Below are 18,970 nucleotides of genomic sequence, written 5' to 3' on the forward strand. Positions count from 1 at the left end.
CCATGGAAAAAACGCTCGAGGGCACCAAGCGACAGCCGATAACATGAAGATTGCGCATTGCCACTTTAAGCCAGTTATGCTCAAATTAGAGGCAGATCGATTAGCCATTCGAATTTGCTTCCAAAGCCCAAAGAATGGAAGCAACCCAGTAATCTGGGAAGCATAAGCTTTGTGAAAGCTAACGAAAGATGCTATGATATCTCGGTCCTTGAAGTCACAGTTTCTCTTTCCCGGAGGGCAAAAGATGTCGGTTGTAGCGTCTACCACTAGTGGCAAAATCGACACTCCAACAAAACCAGCATAAATGACTAGCAATGACAGCTTCCGACTCCGGTTCATGGGGCTATACCGTAGATAAAGAAGGAATCTGTTCGCTATGATTAACTTTCGATCTGGTTGATTCGACCTTAAGTCATATAGCTTACAAGACACTGAATAAAACCCAAATTCCAACCAGCTGGGCAAAGTTGATCCAGTCAAGAACATTCTTGGGGTTGTGGACGAAGAACCATGGTATTTCGTCCAGAGTGATCATACAGGTGAAGGCGAAAAACAGACGTTCTGTTGCGCGGACCAAGTGGAATAGCAGGTATTCTGATGAGATCCCTTTAGAATCTTTTTCCATCCAAATTTGGTTAATTTGGGGAGCGAAAGAGATTAGAGTCAAAATAAACACAAAACTTGCATGGCGTCAGCATTGCTTTATTGAGGTTCACGGGGTGTAGGGGGAGCCGCACAAACTCCAAATTGTAAGCAACATCATGTCGGTATTTACATAGGGATAAAAGGGGGAGGAAACGCTCCGCGAAAGAAATGGAAACCAAGGTGGTAACGCTAGCGTGGTACTAGGAGAATATATGCTAGTGCTGAAAACGCCCCACAGCCACAATATACTTGGAATCGACAGCTTAGTTGCCCCGTTTTTTTTTTGTTCTGGTAGATTTGACGAACATAGACAGAGGACAATGCTTTGTATTAATAGCAGGGATGACTGCTGGGTATATCAGGTATCCCATGACTGCTTGCATATTAAAACCACCAGACTTCCTCGAGATTCCAATATGCGAACATGACGAACCCGTACAGAGCCCTCAGGCTTGCCATCAAGAATGGTGACAATGAAGCAACTGCGAAGTTGCTAGACAAGAGTCTTATAATGAATCGCCATCAATTTCTCATTGCAACTATGAAACAGACTCCAAGGTGGTCATTAGCACCCTTGTCACGATTTTCGATTTTTGATGCAGAAAACAAAAATGGTTATATCACAAGCCACTGCTATGGCAGCTGGGGGAGCACAATGAGGAAGACACTTAATCAACACATCTGACAACTCCCTCATCAAAGAATTTGCAAATAGTGAACAGCTATTAAGGAAGGCAAATGTTCCGTAACGAGACACAAACTTGAAAAAAAAAAGTGAAGTTTTGGCTTTGTGAATCGAATGGAGAAGTTAAGTCAGTCTTTGTTATAACATGCCCCTGGACTGGCTAGTTACACACTAGGCCAAAAAGACCACTATATCTGAGCATTACGCTCAGATATTCCAGGCTCCGATATATTCTCCTCCCATACTCAAAAGGATCAAAATTGTCCGCAATCTGACACCAGGTTGTCTGAGAAATAATCAACGGCGAGCTTACAATCGAGTTTCGAGACATGTTCGAGCTCAGAACACTAAGACTGACTTCAGCCTGACACTTGCTGATATGGAGAAGATCCGAAATAATATCTATAAATATAGTATATTTTCTCCTAGTCTCAGCGTCTCGGGAATACGGCAGGGGGTAGGAGGCGTATCATTTTTAAGAAGGCGCCTGGTTTTGACCTCAACCCATGTATGTACCCTGCGGAAATTTTATGATCAAGCTCTAGCCGGAGGAGGAATGGAGCAGAGCGGCTTGGCAGTTAGAGTGGTATGGCCAGCATGCAATGGAGGTATACACAATGTCCTTGAAATGAATAAAAGTTATGTCTCTCAACTATGTTGACCAACCTTGGAAGGACACCAGCTATCTTAGAAAGCCGAACAAATATATAACGACACGACGGAGAAAGTGGACTTTCTCCTTGCCTACGACGTGGGAACCCACAAGGCGCAGGTCCGAAATATATCGAAGGAACATAAAAATCCCTTGTAGAGGTAAGCTCACTACACTGATATAAATGAGTGAAGTGGGCATGTAATCCCCCCTTCATTCTAATGGGAGTTTTAAGAGAGGTCATATCAAAGTACATTGTTGTGCTTGAAAAAGTAAATGCTATGAAACTACTTGAACAATACGGTAGTATAGGTAGAATATACATCGCTTGTTCAATCCTTCTCGCCCCAGTTCATCTAGCGGAATATGGGATAATAGCCCAAATATATTTAAAACGAGTGTGCTATTATCTTCCTCTGCGCGAATCCAAATCGTCCCCGGGCATGCCATAACACTCAGAGCCAATGTTCAACAAACCTTTTAATCCATTGCCTGAACAATATAATAGAAGACGAGGTTCAAATCCCAGCCTTTGTTGCCTCTGTTCAGGGGGTGAAACTGGTGTATTCAATCGATGACACTTAGTGGTATGGCATTTGTGAACTCCCACATTACATTATTTCTGTTTAAATCAACCCCTTTACTTATAGTGCTATACCCCTGAAGTTGCATTGGTGTCAATTCTTACCATGTTCCTGTACATGGTCCTTTGTTGATTCAAGGCCAAAGCCCAAATTCACCGAAGTAACGTCCGGCAGCTACAATAAAACGGTGGTAAGGAATGGTAGCCTCGCAGCTGCTGGTATGACAAGGCAAATATATACATTGGTGTTTAAGTCCTGACACGAGCCTAAACCTAAATTGAAGGATCCATTTTGGACAAGCAAGGGAATAGAAGTATGTTTGGATAAATACATATGTAGATACAGTTACAACATAAAACTCAATAAAAATAAAGCCACATATCATAACAAGTTGCGTCGGGGTGGCTAGGTAGGCAATTGAACTACCTGCCTACCAAGGGTCATATGGCCCACACTCTTCAGCCAGTACACCTAGAGCGATAAGACCCCAACAAGAGAAGGCCTGAGGCAAACAAGCTGCAACCATTAGCACATATGCTTGAGAGATAGGTAACTATGGTAAGGCATAATCTGCTTACTCAACTAGGGCCCGAGCAGCTGCTTTTCGACATCTTCGACGTAGAGCTTTGGCGGTCCATTTCGGCCATCAATGAAGATAGTACCCATTCCCGGACTGGAATGACCACCCACGCGCACAGTGTAGGAGTACTCTCTTGGAAATTGGTTATTTTCCAGATTCTCCAAGAAGACACTATGGATAAAATCCCGTTGGTCTGGCATTGCGATTTGTCCGTCAAACTTGGCATAGACTAGGACCGAGTGCTTAATTTCCGCGATTGAAAATACCTGATGGCATTTTTGAAGGAAAGTTCCCATCATATTTCGGGTGTGGTTGATAGAATCGTCAGGGTCGTTTGTAAATCCAGATCGCGGTGCGATATGTGCAAGAACGGCACCCTTCGTGGAAGCCATCATAACTGCCATGCAGCTATTCAAGTTCTGGGTTCCTATAGCTTTCAGGCTAGAACCAACGAAGGAAACATATGCGACTTCGTCCATATTCACATCAACCAGCTCATCATCTGCCAACGCCTCCGCGAAGCGGGACGTCATCGTCGCTTTATGCAGAGATATCAATAATTTGCGGTTGATATAACAGGGCAATGCTTTGTATTATAGTAGGCGGGTAACTGGTGGGTGACTGATGTGAATATGGATAAGTAGCACCGTAGCGTGATAACATGGTATACCCCGCTATCCATCCATCCATACGTAGTATGTAATCCAGACGCTAAAAAGCCCTGCTGCCACCTGTCTAGGTCCATAAATAGTTGAGTAGGTATGTCCCTACCTTGGTAGGTACAGGGCTACCTATAACTAATTATGTAATAGCTTTTAGTTAACCGCTAGTTAGTTAGTTACCTAGTTCAGAAGATCATAACAACAATCTGATATTTCTTGGCCTAGCAATTAATTGCTTCTATATGATCAGTCAGATGTGCCGGCCTGGCTTTACCTCTCGAATACAGGGACCATGCAGTTCACGTGACTGCTTACATTAAAACCGCCAGACTTCCAATAGCTACTGCGATCTCAACATGAGAACATGGCGAATCCATACAGGGACCTCAGGCTTGCTATCCAGAATGGCGACGTTGAAACAACTATTAAGTTGCTAGACAATGGTCTTACAATAAAGGCCTGTCATTTTCTCATTGCAACTGTGAAAAAGCACATCAGCATTCTAGAGCTGTTCTTGTCTCGTGGCTGGGATATTAACGCCGATATGAATGATATGACACCATCAGCGCTAGTGTAAGTGTCAAATCCTTGATATATCTGATATAGGCAAGCTCATAATATTGCAGGTATACCTTTGAAGATGTGGGGCTTCTCAAGTGGTTCCTAAGCCATGGTGCGAACCCAAACAAAAGGTGCCGTATTCGCAACTGCACGCCACTATCCTACGCGGTCCGGGACGGTCCTTTTAATGCCATCAAGATTCTTCTTCAAAATGGGGGCCAAGTCCAAGATGGGCAGCTTTTGCATTACGCGGCAATGCGAACTGAAGACGACAACCACGAAGTGCTACAATTCATTTACAATCAAGATCCTGACTATAACAAGCTCTGTGTTAACAAAATGCTTGATGAGGGAACTCCAGAATACTTTATGAATGAAAGAACTGGACTTGGTACTCCATTACACTACGCTGCCCGGTCCGGTTCAGCAAAAATGGTAACATTCCTGGTAGAGCAGGGCGGAGCTCCTGATCGCCAAGACCCTTACCGCCGGACACCAATTGGCTACGCGGTTCGTAACGGGCATCATGACGTTGAACAAATCTTGAAGGACAAAGTGAATGTGGGTATAGGTTTGGTGCAAGGCATTTGAGAACAGGTTGTGATCATCAGATATGTAATGTAAATCTATCTACGGAGTACAAAAGCAATTTTTTTTTTCACACCAAAAGTCCCTTGTATTGTGAGTGGGAGCTATCCTTATCTTATCAGCGGTGCAGCCTAAAAACATCTGGGGTAGTGCAACCTCCGACTTCTCTCTCTTAAATTTTACAACCATGGATTCCGACGAGATATTAGAGCAGGATATGCTGAATCCAGAGAGCGAAGAAGATCTGGACAAAAAGTGAGTCCATAGCTCCTGAGGCTAAGGTTCTGGGTAGATCACTGATAGCTATTGGCAGATATCCCAATAGACCTCACAACCGAGCCCCGACATTACCGTTCCACGATCTATACCTCAACCTATTCAATCCACTAAGTGAACTCAAGAAGAAGCCTTCAGGACCTGCTACAGCTCGCCGAAAAGCTGGTCCCCATGGCAAAAGTGCTGCAAGTCTCAACCCATTCGAGCGCCGGCGCGATGTAATTGAACGCTTCATTTCGCGGTGGCGCAAGGATGTCGGCAACGACATTTACCCTGCCCTTCGACTGATTCTTCCCGACAAAGACCGCGATCGACCTATGTACGGGATCAAGGAGAAGGCTATCGGGAAGATGCTCGTTAAGATCATGAAGATCAATAAAGAATCAGAAGATGGATACAATCTTCTGAATTGGAAACTTCCCGGCCAGGGTGCTACGACCCGCATGGCGGGTGATTTTGCTGGAAGATGTTTTGATGTTCTCTCGAAGCGGCCTATGCGGACCGAGCCGGGCGACATGACAATTGACGAAGTCAACGAGAAGCTAGATAAGCTATCTGCTGCGTCAAAGGAGGATGAACAACTGCCAATCTTGAAGGAGTTCTACCGGCGGATGAATCCCGAAGAGCTACTGTGGCTTATCCGTATTATACTTCGGCAGATGAAGGTTGGTGCTACCGAACGAACAATATTTGATGTTTGGCATCCCGATGCCGAGAATTTGTACAGCATCTCTAGCAGTCTGCGGCGTGTGTGCTGGGAGCTGCATGATCCTAATATCCGGCTTGAGGGAGAGGAGCGCGGTATCGCATTGATGCAATGCTTCCAACCTCAGCTGGCCCAATTTCAGATGCATTCATTCGACAAAATTATTGCTCGTATGAAACCAACCGAGGATGACAACGTGTTTTGGATTGAAGAAAAAATGGACGGTGAGCGTATGCAACTCCATATGGCGCCTGACGATTCAATGAAAGGCGGTCGGACATTCGGCTTCTGGTCGCGCAAAGCGAAAGAATATACCTATCTATATGGGAATGGCATTTATGACGAAAACGGTGCTCTAACAAGGCATCTAAAAGATGCTTTTGTGGATGGAGTACAGAGCATTATTCTCGACGGCGAAATGATCACCTGGGACCCTGAACAGGACGCCATGGTTCCCTTCGGTACTCTCAAAACCGCAGCGCTGTCAGAACAACGCAATCCTTTCTCAAATGGCCCACGACCCTTGTTCCGCATATTCGATATTTTACATCTCAATGGACGCGATCTAACAAAATATACCCTCCGTGATCGTCACAATGCCCTGGAGAAAACTGTCCGACCTGTCCATCGCCGGTTTGAAGTCCACCATTATGAGGAAGCCACTACCACCGCAGAAGTTGAAGCGGCTCTGCGGAAGGTCGTCGCCGAGGCGTCAGAGGGTCTTGTGTTGAAGAACCCGCGCTCTCCATATCGACTGAACGAACGCCACGATGACTGGATGAAAGTTAAACCAGACTATATGACCGAGTTTGGAGAGTCTCTTGACGTTGTTGTGATTGGCGGATACTATGGCTCAGGCCATCGAGGAGGCGCGCTGTCCAGTTTTCTCTGCGGACTACGAGTCGATAGCACGCAGGCAGCAGAGAAATGCTGGTCCTTTTGTAAGGTTGGTGGCGGGTTTACTGCAGCCGACTACCAGGAGATCCGCCATCATACAGAGGGCAAGTGGAAGGCGTGGGATGCGAAAAAGCCACCGACTACCTTTATCGAACTGGCGGGCGGAGACGCCCAGCATGAGCGCCCAGATATGTGGATTAAACCATCTGACTCGATTGTTCTCTGTGTGAAAGCTGCATCTGTTGCAATCAGTGACCAATTCCGCATGGGATTGACATTGCGCTTTCCTCGCTTCAAGAAATTGCGCAAGGACAAGGACTGGAAAAGTGCGCTCTCAGTTCAAGAGTTCCTTGATCTAAAGTCCAATGCAGAGCAAGAACATCGCGAAAAAGAGTTCTCTGTTGATAATACTCAAAAGAAACGGGTGAAGAGGGCTACTAAGAAACCGCTCACGGTTGCTGGGTACGACGATAATATCGATGTCCAGTATCTTGAACCTTCTGGTCATATCTTCGATGAGCTCAATTTCTGTACGTGGTTTGACGGTGTTCCCTTCCTATCGTATATCATACTAATATCATGGCCTTCTAGTCATAATGACCGAGTCAACCGTCCCAGAAAAGAAAACAAAAGTTCAGCTGGAACAACTCGTGAAGGCCAATGGTGGCAAGTTCTATCAAACCAAGACAGCTGCGGCAGACATGATCTGTGTCGCTGAGCGGAGTGAGCTTCATTTTCAACATATAAAATAACCCTAAGCTAATATTTCGATAGGAACGGTCAAAGTAGCCTCATTACAAAAGAGTGGAGATCAAAATATCATTCGACCATCTTGGCTTATCGACTGTATCAAGCAGAATGAAATAGATGCAGGCCTGCCTGATCTTCTTCTCCCATTCGAGCCTAGGTACGTTTTGGCAGCCAAAGGATATCCACAGGGCTTATATTAATTGGTATCTATAGACATATGTTCTTCATGACAGAAGAGAAAGAAGAAGAAGTCGCAGCAAATGTCGACAAATTCATGGACAGCTATGCCCGCGATACAATTGCCGACGAGCTCAAGGAGGTACAACGATCCCAAAGAAATATCAAGAAACAATCACGGCATTGACTAACAAATATTCAATCTTACAGATATTCAAGCAAATGGAACAAAACCAAGAGCAACCCTCCCATGCTCCCGACCCAGAAACTCTCCAAAGAATCGAGTCTCGTATCCAAGAAAAAGTAAATGCCGGCTACACAGTACCCTGTGGATGGCTCTTCCGGGGCTTACGGTTCCACTTCTACTCCAACGGAAACCAGCAAGACGAACCAACCTCCCAAGAACTAAGAAAGGAAGACCACCGCCTCCAATTCGCCCGCAATACAGCCCGGTTCGCAGGCGCCAACATCGCCAGCTCACTAAATAGCTCAGACACCACACATGTGATAGTCGACCCGGAGACATTATCTTCAGCTGAGATATCATCACTCCGAAAATGCCTCGCCGCGACGCCGGGTGCGAAAATGCCGCATCTTGTTATCGTGGGCTGGGTAGAAGAAAGCTGGAAAAATGGCACTTTGCTAGACGAAGAGAGTAAGTCGTAACATCCCTGTATTTGGGCTGGGGCTAACGCGTGGCAGGATTCCCGGTTCCGCGATGAACCGTAAGAGCTGATTTCAAATCGTGTTATGATGAATTATGCACATGCGTTTCCTTTGTTTTGTTTTTTTTTCAATTTCCCTTTCCGTCGCTGGACATATGCGTCTTGATGCGAAGCGAGTCAGTCGAAATAAACAACGCAGTACAATAAGTCACATCCTGGGACCATCTGACTTGGCTTGAGCCAGAGATTATAACTGGAAAGAGAAATACCGGCATTGCGGAATTGATTTCCCCTTGCGCCGTAGACCAATAACGCTTTTTTGGAATAGACACGTTTTGGTATTTAAACACTGTGGCTAGGGTCAAAGAGCCTAATATAAATATGTCCGAGGTTCATCGTGCCACGCGGAGGGATCGCATGTTGCGGGATGTAGGATGATATCATACAGAATGTTTAAAGCCTATCTATGATTTCTTACCCGAGGTCTACTATGGGGAACGTATAGCTACTCGACTCTCTCCGGTATCATTTCTAGCGTTCTTAGTTGCATTTTTAAGGCAGTTTTTTTTCGGTGTATTGTTTTGTCTTCTAGCGAGCGTTAACCACACGAAGTAAGCAAGGCCTAGACCGTTGAAGACACTTTATATCATTGTGATCAGTACTTTGAGATATATGTAGAATTTTCTATAACTAGTTATTGTATATGAATATTGTGTGATCTGTTACAGTTACAAGGAGAAAGAAAATTAACTTGTTTCAAGATTTCATTTGAGTTGGATAGATATCTTAGGTGGTGACCGAAAGATCGATCTGAAAGAAAGCCAGAAAAAGCAGCCATAGAAAAAGCATAGCGCTGTCAAGGTAGAGATGGGGGTATGTAACAAAAGAGAGAAAATATCTGCGCCAAGTAGGACACCGTCCTAGTCCAACGCCACGCTTGCTGAGGATAACCAAAAGATGAAAAGAAAAAGAAAAAAAAAGAAAAGGTGTATGTACTGATCAAGTGACCAAAAAGATGCATCGTGCCATATCTTGCGCTCTGCGCTAAGACTGACTTTATCAAACCCTTTATTTCACTAGGCTGAGACACCTACCCAACGGGATGGAACGGTGTTGCTGTCATCTCCGTCCATGTATTGTCCGGACAAGTGGGTATTTGTCTTTCGCGCTGGCAGCCAGATGCGAGCACGGGGTGGGATGTCCTCGCGGAGTTTGCCGCAGCGGCGCATGTTCATTTCGAGAACGACCACGCGCAAGAAATCGCTATTTTCTCGAATTTCGCGCTGGCGTGACATGGGCGGGCCTTCCGGATCCAAAGTGACAAATTTCTGTTCCTTGCTCGCGATATGGAAGTTGTTTCGCCGGTTCCCACGGCCACCGGTTCGGCGATATGTCTGCATTTGGATCGAGACTGGGGACGTGCTGGAGGTCTTGGGCTTATCGTGGGGGTGATCGTGATAGACGTACATCTCTGCCGGTGACATCGGGGTTGGGTTCATTGGAGAAGGATTCAGGTAGCGTCGTAGTGCTGGAGAAGGCGTTTCTTGCATCGGCAAAGGTCGGCGATCATCGGTCATTTCTGGGGTGATGGTGAAAAGAGATCGGGTGAGGAAGTCCTCTGGTTGAACAGATGGCGTTGCAAATGTCGAGACCGACTGTGCAGCGGATTTGATAGCCCGTAAAGATGCCGTGAGGTTCGATTTGAAACTAGATCCGAGGCGGCCAAATGATGCAGCTCGCTTTGCAGGCACTGTGTCGGGTGTAACGGGCTCATTGTAATTCTTGATTTCGATAAATTCGGGCTCATCGGATTCGGTTACAAGTAGGGGATGGTCCAAAGCACATTCCTCGCAATGCGAATACCGAGGTTGTCGTCTCTCCGGTGTGCTTCTATGGCTGGGAGGGGTTGGCGACGAGGGAAGACTGGGCGGCGATGCTAGGTCATGTTCTAATGATGGCACCGACTCGCTTGATGTCGATCTCACTGATAGTGGTGATGCATGCTCGGAATCGTTGCAAGACATGAGTCTCTCATTGTCGTTATCGGGTGGGCTGAGAAGAATGTCAAGAGGGGAGTAAGAAGTCCCATCTAGGAAGTTATCCTCTTTCGATTTGATATCTTCCTGCAGCATTCGTCTAAAATCCTCTACATGATTTCCACGAGGTAATTTCCGAGGTCTGCGGGTGCTCCAGTTTCGTCGCGGGACGGGGATGGCCGTGGCGTCCAACATTGAAGCGAATGACGTAGGGATGGGGCGATCGTTGGATGAACTGGAAGAGGACCGACGAGAGGATTCGGATGTTTTGGATAAGGTACGTGAACGCATTTCTCGACGTGCTGGCATCATAGTCTGCGATGAATAACCACGCTTTGGAGGAATTACCACTGGGCCAGTGTTGATCGGTCCTCGGGTATTGGTATTGGGGGCAGGGAGATCAAGGTCAGAATCCTCTGACGGCATAAATTGCTTCATCCCAGGAGACTGAAATGGTTTCTGCGGCGGTGCTGAGCTGAATAGAAATGCTCTAGGAACCATCATCTTGACTGTTGGTTCATCACACGACCACGGTTGGTATTGAAGCCTTAACCGGATGAAGCGCTTTGGTCGAGTTTCTGAACGAGATACATGGATGGAGGAGAAAAATATAGGAAGTGATAAGCCCACAGAAAGTCAGACGAGAGACCAGCAGCCAATCCAAGAGTGTATGTGTTGGCCCAAAGAGATGTCAGGGAAGCAGTTAGGGCCGTGAGACAAGGGTATGCAGGCACACACGCGAGCCGATAAGATGATAGAGACAGGCGATAAGGTAGGAGATTTCGAAGGAGGATGGATATGAGGGAAAGGGATATTAAATGAGCAAGAAGGAGAATAATCGAAAGAAATAAAGAAGATATGTAGAAGTCAATTCAGATAATGGGAGATAATGGGGGAGAGCGAGAAAGTGGATGATCTCAGATAAGCCGTACTCCGTATTGGGCAGGTAAACGCAGGTCAAGGCAGGTAAAGATCACGGGAGGCGCAGGACGGTAAATTCTGGTAATTTTTATTATATCGTAATTTTATTTTACCGTTCAATTGATTGGTTGTGCGGGGGACAATGCCGGCTTCCGGATTGTGTCCGGCGATTTGTAACGGTATTTGGGTATTTTTAATACAATTCCCATTACTCATGGAACATTCCGCCGGTGGAGTCCGGAAGGGAATGATTTTTTTCTTCTTTTTTTATACTTGTTTTTATATTTTAATATTTCCGTATTTATAGTGTATTTTTGATATATATAAATATTTTTTTTTATGACAGGTAGTTTACTACATGTACACTACATCTATCAAAACATATCATTTTGGTAAGACATATACTACTATATGCAAACGAACTCAACCTTTCCGAGTGTTGAATAAAGGTGGGCCCTTTAAGGTTGCTTTTAGTGCGGTGCCGGCAGATGCAACCGCCCCAGAATCGTAGACCAAGAAAAAATGAGAACATCGGGATATCGGAATATCCATTTTTATGTCCCTATCAGTGGATTTTGACTAGTCTTATTAGCCTGACTGTTATAGGTTGTTACAGAAAAAGCAATGGTAAACATATAATTTCGGCACTTTGATCGACAGGAACTCTGAGGCTCCTATATTTTGAGGGGAAAACATTAAAACAGAACGGGTGGCTGCATTCCCAAAACGTCAAGTCGAAGAGGCCCTACGTGGCTGGTGGAGCGCCTTAAGCGAGGATAATAATTGCGGTGAAGCCCCTATTTTCTCCTATTTTCTTTCTTCGTATATTGGTGGCTTTTAATTGTGGCTGTTATAATAGTTTGACTCATCGTACTTCCCATCTTGGAAGGTTGTAGAGTACTCCAAATATTTCCTATTCAAGTATATCTTGATAAGTGTGTTATACATCCATGGATACAAGATAGGCATCGAAAATCACAAAGTGACTCCACTTACATTGTTATCTAAACATCCTTATTTGACCCGAAGTCTTATATAGATATGAAATCAAAACACACATCAAAATATCCATATCCACTGTGTTCATAATATTCAAAAAAAAAGCCAAGTTGCGAGTTGGTGGACCGCCTTTAGCGAGGGCAATTGCGGTGAAACCCCCCTATACGTGTATACAGTACTTTTTTTCTTTTTCTTTTTGTGAGGTTAGGCAGTCATACATACAACATACATAGTTTCGTTCTGATTTTGTTTCAATTTTTTTTGGCTTACATTCAACCAAAATACGTATGTAACCTCAATAGGTCTATGTAACGTACCAAGGGGTTGAATCCTTCAACCGGCGGAGATCCGAGATATACCGCAGATGCTCCGTACGTAGTGCATATCCTGAGAATGGCTTAGCATGAATCCTGTAGCCTCTTTTTCACTATAATAGTAATCACATATATAGCGTATAGTGAACCTCCAAGAAACAAAACTACACCCATATACAGTTTCGGTATACAAAAGTATCCATGTAGTTTGTCAATGCCCCGGGCCGCCACGTGAATACATTAGTCAGCTGCTTATCAAAAATGGGACATCACACCTGGGCAGCTCTGGAGCCATCCAGAGGCCGGCGATAACCACAGTTTGCATTGTCATTGCTTGCATCCAATCATCTCAAGGACATCACCAATCTCTAATCTCACCAACTTTTTTTCGCGTTGAGCTTGTCCCCGCCTCCACTGCGGGTCATTGCGATCGTGGGGTACATGCTTCCTGCTACAATTGCCATCCGGCCTGTATAGATCTTCAAGCGTAGCTGGTGCGTTGATATTCCCTTGTTTTAAGGCGCAATATCCGATCATAGCGTCTGACTAGACGGACTGGATCGCAATGGATTGGCCCTATAGACTAACATGCCGACAGCCACCCTGTGCACCCTCGATCTAACAATCCACCATGTTCTACTAACGAGCTTTGTATTCCTAAAAGATGGACATGTCATTTCCAGGTTTGGACCAGTCATCGGCAAACACGACACTAAGCATGCGAAGAGACCCCGCGGAGAAACCATCGTACTCACTTCTTGAATCGCACCTATCAAACCATCCGAAATCATGAGTGCAGAACGTGCCCAGTCGTCTAAAAGACGATGCGTCAGCACAGCTTGTGTTGCCTGCCGCAAAAGGAAGTCAAAGGTTAGAATCTCATATTCCGATCTCGAGATGTCACATTACTAATACCATATACATGTAGTGTGATGGAAACCTGCCCAGTTGTGCAGCTTGCTCCTCAGTATATCATACACCTTGTATGTATCTCTTTTGTAAAAGAGCAATATCAACATTTCTAACCCTTTCTATAGGTGTGTATGATCCAAACTCGGATCACCGCCGCAAAGGTGTCTACAAGAAAGACACCGATACATTGCGGACCCGAAACACTACTTTACAAACATTGATACAAGCAATATTAAACTACGACGAAGCGGATGCCTTCGACCTAGTACGTCAAATCCGCTCTTGTGATGACCTCGAAGATGTAGCAGCTTCAGTGATCGCCCAGGAGAAGGGGCTCGTGTCTACGGACCAAGCAACGAAGGAGTTAGCCAGCAATGAGAATATTGCTGAGATAGATCAATTCGAGTCAGAGCTAGCTGGCAAGATGAGTGAGCTCATGCTTGACGGTTCTCGCAAATTTATCGGAGGTACCTCGAACCTCATCTTCTTGCCGCCAGGTTCCGAGCTGCATGAGTCTGCTTCGATTCAAACCAATCCTGCCCCTGGTGTCGATAATCAAACGCACGCTGTGAGCCGGTGGACCGAGGTTACAGATGACAACTCTCTAATCAGCCATCTGATGACCATGTACTTTACATGGCACTATCCGTTCTTCACTACCCTATCCAAGAATATGTTCTATCGGGATTACATCCGCGGTGTTTCCAGTTCATATTGCTCTGCATTACTCGTCAATGCTATGCTAGCTCTGGGTTGCCATTTCAGCACATGGCATGGTGCTTTCGATGATCCCCAGAATCTCGCAACAGCGGGAAATCATTTCTTCAGAGAAGCGAAGCGACTCGTATTGGAAAATGACGAACATGAGAATGCAAAGCTTTGCACTGTTCAGGCATTTGCACTTATGTCTGTCCGAGAGGCGGGTTGTGGCCGTGAAGGAAAAGGCTGGGTCTATAGTGGTCTCAGTTTCCGCATGGCTTTTGATCTAGGGTTAAATCTCGATTCGGCAAATCTTGGAGCACACACTCTCAGCGACGAAGAGATTGATGCTCGGCGGATCACTTTTTGGGGTTGCTATCTTATTGACAAGTCAGTCTCCATTGCTTTATCTCTCATGCCTCTCTAACACTCTACAGATGCTGGTCAAATTACCTCGGCCGTCAACCTCAGTTAACCTCAACCAACGCTAATGTGCCCAAGTTTGATGTGTTGCCACAGGAGGAGATAGAGTTATGGTCACCCTACACTGATTCTGGAGTTGGCCATGAGAACACGCAACCATCAAGAACTAGGGCTGTTGCGCACCAAATATCAAAACTGAGTGAGATCAGTAGCGATGTACTTGTGTTCTTCTACCACCCAACCGAACTCGAAAAATTACAGCCTAAACAGTCGGAACTGAAGAAACTGAGCGATGTTCATACCCGGCTTGAGGCATGGAAAAACAATTTGCCTAAGGAACTGGTCGCAAAAGAAGGACAGCTACCACAAGTGCTTGTCATGCAGTAAGTTAACACACCTACGCACACGGTATTGCCTCAGCTAATCCATTGCCTCAGTATGTTCTATCAGCTTCAAATAATTCATTTATACCGACCATTCCTGAAGTATACCAAGGCCAATACTCCACTTCCTTCCCATGTCTCACCTCGCAAGATATGCACGCAAGCCGCCGCAACTGTGTCCAAGCTGCTGCGCATATACAAACGAGGATATGGACTGAAACAGATTTGCAACATCGCAGTCTACATTGCCCACACAGCATGCACCGTCCATCTTCTGAATCTCCCCGACAAAAATGCCCAGCGAGACGTGATACACGGCCTCAAGAATCTCGAAGAAATGGCAGAGGGCTGGCTCTGTGCTCGGCGTACCCTCCGCATCCTCGACATATCCGCAAATAAATGGCAAGTAGAGCTACCACCCGAAGCAATCTCCATCTTCGAACGAACCCATATTAAATGGGGGTCCTGGGGCTCTTGGGACCAAGCAACTTCCCCTTCAGCATCCGACGACTCTCCCCCCGCAACCATATTACACGCCTCTACAAACCCAAGCCGGTTCTCACCATCTGCGCTCCCATTCCCACATTCCAACACCGACCCCATCGCCATGGCTGATACACAAATGGGCCCTCAATACGGGCCCCTCACCGCCGTCCCAATATCGTTCCCCTCCATGCAAGGAATGCATCCACCTCAAGCCCAACGGCCTGAGTTTGCCCCTCCCGAACCAACATACCTCCGACCCCAAATGGCCTACCAATTCACTCCCCTGCAAGGGTCCGTTCCGGCCTCTTCTTCTCCCCTTCCGAACAAGTGGTACGAACGCTCTGGGGCTCATATCTCGCCCCAAAACGCAACGCCGACATCGGTTGCATCGCCAGTGTCTGGGTATGACGGCACGGAAAACCTGGTCGAAGAGAGCCAGGACTGGTGGTCGAGGAATGCTAATGCATATGGCATCGGCATGGATGATTGGAGTGGTGCTTGGAATGCTGCCCCTCGAAATCAGTCTTCTCTCGTTCAATACCAGGACGGCAATCTCATGTCTGTTGCTCAGCCTTCTGGTTCTGGCGATGAGCAGCCTCAAGCCCCCGGGGGAATGTCGGCAGTTGGGTCGTCGCCCTTGAATCCTGATGATACAGCTGGATATGCGGATGGATGGAAATAATGCAAGGACTTTGTGATTTTTTAATTTAATGGGAACACATCTCGTTCGATTTTTGATACCACTTTAGGGAGGTTCGTTTGGTCCCGGCGTTTATAGACATGCCATCTACGAATTTGGTTTCTATGTTTCTAAACCTTATGATCACTTTACAGAAGGACATTTAGAGGTACATCTGGGCAAGTATCAAAAGATTTGTCATAGATGATCATTAGTTCTCAAACCAACACCAAGGCGCAAAATGCTACTTCCAAGGGAACCATATAAAAGAAAGAAAGAAAAAAGGTGCATGGAATGGTATCACTAGACTTGGATGTTAGTGAAATGATATGAGTCAAGATCACAGAAAAAAAAAAACAAAAAGCTTACCAAGAAATAATCAGCGACAGGCTTCTTCGCAGGCATGCCCCTTGTGTCCTGCGCTGCAGCCTCAAAGACTCGGTATCTCCTTCCAGGACTAACGACTCTATTATTAACGATGCCGTTGCTCCGACCATATTCACCATTGCTGCGAGCAACAGTGCCACCACCACTAGTGTCTTCACCCAGCTCAAGGATAGCGGCAACATTACCGCAGCGGTAGCAGTAGTTCGGAGCAGACCAGACAGTGACGATACCACCATCAAACATCTCCTTGTATCCCTCCATAACAAGCTGGTGGGCACGCGCCACAAGAGACAAGCCGTTGAGATGGTTGAACTGTTTGACGATATCGCCACCGAAGAGGAACCCAGCCCCACGAGGACTCAAACCCCAGCCTTCGATCTCATCCGGATCTGACCAAAGCAGATCGCACATGGCACCTTCATGTGGCACCTCTTGTTTGCGATCAATCAGCCGGATTTTATCGACAGAGTCAATGAGCGGTGACAATCCACCGTGTACACAGAGCACCGCGCCAGTCCGGCTAGTCACGGCGCTGCCGTTGCCATCGCCACTCGCGCCTGTACCCGGTGCACCCGTTCGTGAGGGCGCGGCAGCCTGGCCTGGGGCGGCGGAGATGTCTCGGGGCGGGGAAATATTTCTGGAATCTGTGGATGCATCAGAAGACGAACGCTGTCGTGCGCGGTAGGTACTCGACGTAACCTCGCCGCTGGAATTCAGTACTTCTGTTTCCAGCTCGCTGTCATCGATCGGCATGCTTGATAGCCCTGTGTTGGAGGTGGGTTCTAGCTCTGAGCTCGCGCCGAGCACGATCGCGCCCAGGGCCAGGTAGTCGAATACTTCGCAGCAATAGCGCCATACGTTGGCGCTGCCGTATTTGCGAATACATTCGTCGTAAAACCCATAAACTGTTGTGATTTGGCGTGATTCGTGGTTGCCGCGGATCAGGGTGATGCGATCGGGGTATCGGACTTTCAAACAAAGGAGGAGAAGGAAGGATTCAAGAGAGTAGAAACCACGGTCGACAAAATCGCCCATGAAAAGGTAGTTGGTGTCGGGAACATCGCCGCCAACGCGGAACAGTTCCATCAAATCGTGAAATTGGCCGTGGATATCGCCGCAGATGGTTACGGGAGCGTCAACGGACACGACATTGCCTTCTTCGATCAAGAGTTCACGCGCCTTATAGCACAGTTCGCGGACTTGGCTTTCGGGGATCAGGCGGCAGGCCCGCAGCTGCTCGATCGCCCTGTTAGACACAAAGTATTAGTTTGACGGTGAACGATGGGGGTCTAGAGACTTGAGGGGTTAGTGCCATACCGGTCTAGGTCACTCATCTTGTCGAAAGAGGGAGGGGGAAGGGAAGGAGGACTATATTAAAGTCGAGAAACCCCAAAAGAGATATCAGATGGCTCAGTTCTCCCTAGAAAAATACAGTCTCATCTTCGCGAAGCTATGATGCGCGACGCAGAGACTTGAGAGACAGGCGGAACACCCAATCACGCGGGAGCCAGATAAGATTAGATGCACCCAGAGCCTTTGCTGCCCGTCTTCTCTCCGCACGCTTTCCTACGAATCTTCCTTCACATTTGCCGTCGGGGGTTCAAAAGCTTGTCAATTTGAGTAATTCTCACTTAGCATTCAATTGACCTCTTTGTCTACTATTCCTTCCCGACTACACCAGCCAGCCCAGTCCGAACCCCCCCGATGGCCTGAAAAATTCCGGAAACAGTCGGCCACACCCACCTTGTCTCAATTGAACATCAATACTCGTCTTTCTTTCACTTTATTGCACAATGCCGCCACATCTACATCCTCGGTCGCGGTCAACCACCGGCCTATTCGCCGGCACCCTCCTCGCATCTCTCCTAGTTGTCGGCATGCCGCACGTCTTCCCTTGTCCGTCCCCACGACGCACTTTTGCCGATTCGGAGATGAGTATGACAGCCGATGGACAACCAGCACCACGTGTCCGACGCAGACGACGGAAGGATCTTGAAGCAGTCCCAGAGGGCAGTCAGCCGGGTCAGGCCACGCCAGTTGTTGACGAGGAGGTCTCGACATTCCTTCAGATGGAGAAGGAAGCAGAGGAACTCTCACACATCAATCGAGAATGCCCCGTCCCTAAACCCAAGGGGGTTATAGGGGAATTGCTGGGCTTCCGAGCGAATTCCCAGCACCAGCCAACCGCGCTGCCTGAAGGAGACCCATAATGCGTGCACGCCAACACGACACTCTCCTTCAATTTTTTGCGTTTTGCTTTCTTGGCTTGTTTAATGATACCATGGATTTTGACAATAAGGGTT

General features: G+C 46.8%; 7 protein-coding genes across 7 annotated transcripts; 4 read left to right on the plus strand and 3 right to left on the minus strand.

The window, feature by feature from the left end:
- Positions 1 to 3,148: 3,148 nt before the first annotated feature.
- N7479_010590 (uncharacterized protein) lies at positions 3,149 to 3,679 on the minus strand (the record flags this gene model as incomplete). Its single annotated transcript, XM_057258281.1, has 1 exon — positions 3,149 to 3,679. One exon carries the CDS (start codon positions 3,677 to 3,679, stop codon positions 3,149 to 3,151), a length of 531 nt encoding a protein of 176 aa, XP_057105739.1.
- A 493-nt stretch (positions 3,680 to 4,172) lies between these two features.
- On the plus strand, positions 4,173 to 4,960 carry N7479_010591 (ankyrin repeat domain-containing protein; the record flags this gene model as incomplete). The annotated part of the gene is made up of 2 exons (XM_057258282.1): positions 4,173 to 4,381; positions 4,435 to 4,960. The coding sequence occupies 2 exons, from the start codon at positions 4,173 to 4,175 to the stop codon at positions 4,958 to 4,960; spliced, it is 735 nt and encodes a 244-aa protein (XP_057105740.1).
- Positions 4,961 to 5,144: 184 nt separating this feature from the next.
- Positions 5,145 to 8,429, plus strand: N7479_010592 (DNA ligase (ATP) DNL4; the record flags this gene model as incomplete). Its single annotated transcript, XM_057258283.1, has 6 exons — positions 5,145 to 5,212; positions 5,271 to 7,366; positions 7,428 to 7,559; positions 7,611 to 7,743; positions 7,800 to 7,905; positions 7,974 to 8,429. The coding sequence occupies 6 exons, from the start codon at positions 5,145 to 5,147 to the stop codon at positions 8,427 to 8,429; spliced, it is 2,991 nt and encodes a 996-aa protein (XP_057105741.1).
- A 1,075-nt stretch (positions 8,430 to 9,504) lies between these two features.
- Positions 9,505 to 10,968, minus strand: N7479_010593 (uncharacterized protein; the record flags this gene model as incomplete). Its single annotated transcript, XM_057258284.1, has 1 exon — positions 9,505 to 10,968. The coding sequence occupies one exon, from the start codon at positions 10,966 to 10,968 to the stop codon at positions 9,505 to 9,507; it is 1,464 nt and encodes a 487-aa protein (XP_057105742.1).
- A 2,519-nt stretch (positions 10,969 to 13,487) lies between these two features.
- Positions 13,488 to 16,283, plus strand: N7479_010594 (putative C6 transcription factor (NirA); the record flags this gene model as incomplete). Its single annotated transcript, XM_057258285.1, has 5 exons — positions 13,488 to 13,568; positions 13,627 to 13,681; positions 13,736 to 14,699; positions 14,747 to 15,115; positions 15,170 to 16,283. 5 exons carry the CDS (start codon positions 13,488 to 13,490, stop codon positions 16,281 to 16,283), a joined length of 2,583 nt encoding a protein of 860 aa, XP_057105743.1.
- Positions 16,284 to 16,580: 297 nt separating this feature from the next.
- N7479_010595 (serine/threonine-protein phosphatase) lies at positions 16,581 to 18,001 on the minus strand (the record flags this gene model as incomplete). Its single annotated transcript, XM_057258286.1, has 3 exons — positions 16,581 to 16,583; positions 16,650 to 17,913; positions 17,985 to 18,001. The coding sequence occupies 3 exons, from the start codon at positions 17,999 to 18,001 to the stop codon at positions 16,581 to 16,583; spliced, it is 1,284 nt and encodes a 427-aa protein (XP_057105744.1).
- A 459-nt stretch (positions 18,002 to 18,460) lies between these two features.
- Positions 18,461 to 18,877, plus strand: N7479_010596 (uncharacterized protein; the record flags this gene model as incomplete). The annotated part of the gene is made up of 1 exon (XM_057258287.1): positions 18,461 to 18,877. The coding sequence occupies one exon, from the start codon at positions 18,461 to 18,463 to the stop codon at positions 18,875 to 18,877; it is 417 nt and encodes a 138-aa protein (XP_057105745.1).
- Between the last annotated feature and the right edge of the window lie 93 nt (positions 18,878 to 18,970).

Source organism: Penicillium vulpinum, assembly GCF_028829585.1.
Source record: "Penicillium vulpinum strain IBT 29486 chromosome Unknown utg000004l_segment0_segment0, whole genome shotgun sequence".
Taxonomy (NCBI): domain Eukaryota; kingdom Fungi; phylum Ascomycota; class Eurotiomycetes; order Eurotiales; family Aspergillaceae; genus Penicillium; species Penicillium vulpinum.